Source organism: Aplysia californica, unplaced genomic scaffold (assembly GCF_000002075.1).
Source record: "Aplysia californica isolate F4 #8 unplaced genomic scaffold, AplCal3.0 scaffold00083, whole genome shotgun sequence".
Taxonomy (NCBI): Eukaryota; Metazoa; Mollusca; class Gastropoda; order Aplysiida; family Aplysiidae; genus Aplysia; species Aplysia californica.
Window position 1 is genome coordinate 1,145,331 of NW_004797353.1, and position 5,000 is coordinate 1,150,330.

General features: G+C 39.0%; 1 protein-coding gene across 1 annotated transcript in view; it reads left to right on the top strand.

Moving 5' to 3' along the window:
* The window catches only part of LOC101860155 (ATP-dependent DNA helicase Q4), a gene marked incomplete at its 5' end in the record, with an annotated part of 67,028 nt that overhangs the window by 43,553 nt on the left and 18,475 nt on the right, over positions 1 to 5,000 (top strand). Inside the window, 1 exon segment of the mRNA XM_013080383.2 lies at positions 2,476 to 2,606. Coding sequence (XP_012935837.1) covers positions 2,476 to 2,606 — 131 coding nt within the window.

The following is a 5,000-nucleotide window of genomic DNA, read 5'->3' on the forward strand; positions in this document are numbered from 1 at the left end:
GGGGGGGGGGCATTCCGTTAGCTCAGTTAATTTCATGCTGGACTACGTAACGGATGGCAGTGGCTTGAATCTGAGCCCAGGCTTTCTTAAACTCAGGTCTTTCGTTTTTGGAGATTTCAGGACTTCCCACCCATTTGGCTCTGTCCTCTCGGAGACGGACGTTAAAGTCGGAGGTCTCGCCTCTTAAATTATTTATAGGAGCATTAAATCCGGGCACTTACTTACATGGGACTCGGGAATATTGAAATCCTTAATAGCAGTCTTATTGGAGAATTAGATTGTGGGTTTCGTTCCTCCTTTTGGAATACGTTGGGGGGTTTTTTAATACATTTTTTGTATTTTCTCAAACGTGTGGCAAAATTATCTTTAAGAACCCTCATACACGTTATTTGCACGAATATAAACTTCATGACTTGTAAAATCCTCCTCATTCAAAACAAAAGTAAAAAATGTAATGTCTGAGGTAAGAAGACGCATATCATAATCAATGAAATAAACTTTCTTTAGAATATCGACATCTTCTTTTCTTAAATCTTGAAAATGTACCGGTTTTCTCGCTCTGCCTCGCATAATTTTGCTACTGTGACAAAATAAAGCCCAGATTTATTGGTTTGTTGTTGGGAACACGCCACTTAAAAGAGTTGAAGGAGCGAAAAAGCAAGACCGAATTTAAAGAGCTTGAATTATTTTTTTTAAGGGTCCAAATTTCAGCCCAGTGTCTTCCGCCTTTTGTTCGTCGTTGGACGTAGAGTGCCGACAAGCTTTGACTTTGTTTCATGTTGTGGCGACGATATTCTTTACAAAAAGGAATTGCTGCTCGGTTACATTAAAATTTGTTGGCAAGTTCCAGGACATGGTTTTAGTTCAAATGCACAGATAGCTTGATTTATAGTGTGATTTTATTTTTGTTATATTTCGGTTATATCAGGGAAGATTGATTTATCGACATCTGATAATAGTTTTCCTCAAACGTTTTCGAGTTGTTGTGGTGTGGTGATTTTGAGAAAAGGAAATCTCATCAACGCTTGGATGCGTGAAGTCACTATTCAAGCTGTTTGAATACCGTGTGCTAACGTGGGTTTTGTTTGTTTATTTGTTGTTGTTGTTTTTTGGGGGCTTTTTTTTTTTTTTAAAGTCAATCAGCAACATTAGCTATTCAGCACCTGTGTTAGCGTTACTTATATGTCCGTCTGATAATCATCAAGTCCAAAGAATTGTTGTGTTTACCTCAATGATTTTGGAATAATACTATATAGGAAGGCAGGTAGTTATGTAGCTATGTAGCGGGGTAGATACGGTGGGTAGGTGGGTGAGTTGGTAGGTAGGTAGGTATGAAGGCAGGTAGGTATGAAGCTGGTAGGTAGGATAGGTAGGTAGGCAGGTAGGTATGTAGCTGGTATGTAGGATAGGTAGGCAGGGTAGGTAGGTATGCAGTTGAGTAGGTAGGATAGGTAGGGAGGTAAGTAGGTGAGTTGGTAGGTCGGTGGGTAGGTAGGTCGATTGGTAGGTAGATAGTTGGGTAGGTAGGTAGTAGGTAGGTAGATGAATATGTATGTCGGTAGGTAGGATGGATGGTTGGATGAATGGATGGATCACGCTGTATTACATTATGACCCTGTGCTATGATACAAGCGGCTGGAATGTAATTCATATGGTTGCATAACATTTCTAACACTTTGATCATAATCTACGCAATCTCCCTATGACCTCAACGATGGCGATTTTAGCGGATGCAAGAACATAACATCTGTTTGATGACACTAATTAGAAAATAGTTATATGATCCAGGCTCGTTGTAATCTATTCGATCTGTAATACAAACTAGGTTGATTGTGTTGAATCCCTTGTATAATTAGATTAAAAGATGAGATTTGGTGGGTGGTGTTTCATGCAATAAGACTAATCTCTCAGCTGCCCTGCTTTTCTGAGTCCAAGACGGATTGAGAAATGAAAGTTGAAATCTTTTGTCTAGTTGTCATCGAAATGTCCCTTAGGATTGCCGTTAATCGCAATGTCGAAGTTACGCCCTGCGGAATGCTTCACTCAAACCAATACATTATACATTCCCCTTTAAGCTCGACTTGGAGAGATGCTCTTTGTTCTTTGTTCTTTTTTTTCAAAGAAAGGTTTTGGGGACAAGAGATGTAGTTGTTCTTTTTTCTCCCTGATCATGTCGATTAACTAGGACTTTTATGTTTAGAAGTTCCAATAAAATGTGCAGCTTCTTTTTAAATTTTAAAGTTAAAAAGGCGGGTGTTCTGATGTGGTTTGCTCCTTCTTTCCATCAAACATCTCTCGTCCTTATCTCCCCTCCTTCTTTTTTTTATATATGTTACTGTCTTGTAACACACAATCTATTCTTCGGCATTTATATGACCTTATTGTGTTGCAAATGCCGTAAAACTCTTACTAAAACTGAACTAAAGTTTATAAAAACTCCCTGAATTATGATCGTCCTTGTTTTCACGTCCCCAGGTATAGCGACACTTCTCAGTTACCTGGAGCTGTGCCCCGAGAGCTGGGTAGAGAATCTCCACCCAGTGTATGCCTCCTGTGTCCTCAAGTGCTACGGCGGGCCACGACAGCTACAGGCTCTCGCCAAGAAGGTAACATTACCTTTGGTTTTGGTTGGGTTTGGTTGGTTGGTTTATTTATTTTTGTTTAGTTTTGTTTTGGGTTTTACTTAATTCATTTATTTTTCGGATTGTTGGGGTAGGTCCTACTTCTTTCCTTTCCTTCTATTGTTTCTGTCTCTCTGTCTGTCTGTATGTCTGTCTAACCTTTCCCTACACGAAATGAACGTTATTGTGTCAATGTTATTCTCTTTACCCAAACAAACGATTATTAGTTCGGTTGTTTTTTTTTGTTGTTGGGGGGGGGGGGTCTGTTGTTTTTGTTCGTTTTGGGGTTGTGTTTGCTTGTTTGTTTGGGGGAGAGGGTGAAACCCTCGTAAGTTAAATGCTTTAAAGGTATGCCGGTCTTCGGGGTCAAAAGAACTACAGATAGAACTAAAGAAAGAAGGAAGTAAATAAGGTAATTATCACTCATGTATATTTATTGAGCACTTAAACACAGGCTATCTCCGTGGTTCTGTTGGGATGCTGCATCCCTCTCAGCCCTGGTTGGCCCTAACATTTCTTGAGTAGATACAACCTTTTACTTATCTATGTGCCAGAATCGAGTTTCAGTTGAGATGTAGTGGTATAATTTAAGGTCCCTGTGAACTCGGTGAAGGTTGTGTAAGAGACTATGCTTCCGAATTTTAACTTCCATCTTCGATAGGACCTCGCCAAGTCGGTGGAGAGCATGTTGAAATCTCTCCCAACTGGATAATAATAATAATAATGAAGATCATTTCTATAGCGCCCACTCCCGTGTAAACACAGCTCTAGGCGCTTTACATAAATGCATGTAAGAAAAATATTCATGCACGCGACACACACACACACTCACACACACACACACTCATATACACACAAACACACACACATATACATATACACACACACAAACACACGCATACACACTCACGAGCACATAACATGCACACATGTATGCCAAACACACACTCACACACACACTCACACACACACACACACACACACACACACACACACACACACACACACACACATCTACTTGCTTATCACACGCACACGATTACACATCGTCACGAAATGAGAATACAATAATATATACACTGCAATTCACAAAATAAATAAATGGATACATAGACATTTACACAACATTGTATTGAACATGAATCTACTGACTTAAAAAGGATGTAATTAAATGTGCCTTTAAAGATTTTTTAAATTTAGACTCAGATGTTGTATATCTCAAGGGTTGGGGAAGAGAGTTCCAAACTGACGGAGCAAGGTGGGCGAACGATCTTTCGGCTAATTTTTTACCACCTTTTCTAGGAACTCGTAAAAGATACTGGTCGCCTGATCTTAGTGATCTAGATGGAACATAAATCTGGATGAGATCACTAAGATATGAGGGAGCTTTGTTATTGACACATTTATGACATAATATTGCAATTTTATATGACATTTTAGCTGACACGGGAAGCCAATGCAACCTTCTTAACATGGGAGTAATGTGGTCCCTCTTCTTTTTCTTTAGTACAAGCCTAGCAGCATGATTTTGAAAACGTTGTAACTTGTGAAGAGAGGTATTTGGTAAGTTAGCTAGTAAAGCATTGCAATAATCGATGCGTGAAAACAAGAAAGATGACACGAGCGTTTTCAACGAGTGTTCGTTCAAAAACATAGACATATGACCAATTCTACGCAATTCACAAAATAAAATGGTACATAAATAATTGATATGATGTTCCATTGACAATTTTGAATCAAAATACACTCCCAGATTTTTTGCTTTGTTAGTAAAAATACAGTGTTTCATTTTCAGTACAAATATGATCAATGTCTACGGGGATATGGCTTTTCTTTGGGTTACATAACAGAATTTCAGTTTTATTTTCATTAAGCTGGAGCTTATTATCAACCATCCACTTTTTTATGTCATCAATGCACAGACCCATCTTAGTAAGCAAGGTTTTAACATCTGATGGTGGAACAGATTTATATAACTGTGTATCGTCAGCGTACATGTGATAATTCATATTGTGCTTTCTAATCACAGCTCCAAGCGGCTGCGTATATAACGTATACAAGATTGGGCCCAATCTGAACTTTGAGGCACTCCAAAGTCTAGCTTAAAAATTGACGAAAGAGAGTCGTGCACAACCACAGATTGTGTACGACCAATCAGGTAGGACCTAAACCAGTCAAGAACCCTGCCAGACAGGCCAAACGTGTTGAACAATCGTTCAATAAGAATAGTGTGATCTATAGTGTCAAAGGCAGCACTAAGATCAAGAAGAGAAAGAATTGGTATTTTGTCCTCATCTGCCTCACACAAGAGGTCGTTGTATATTTCAATAGCGCAGTTTCTGTGTTATGAAATTGCCGACAGGCAGATTGATATAATTC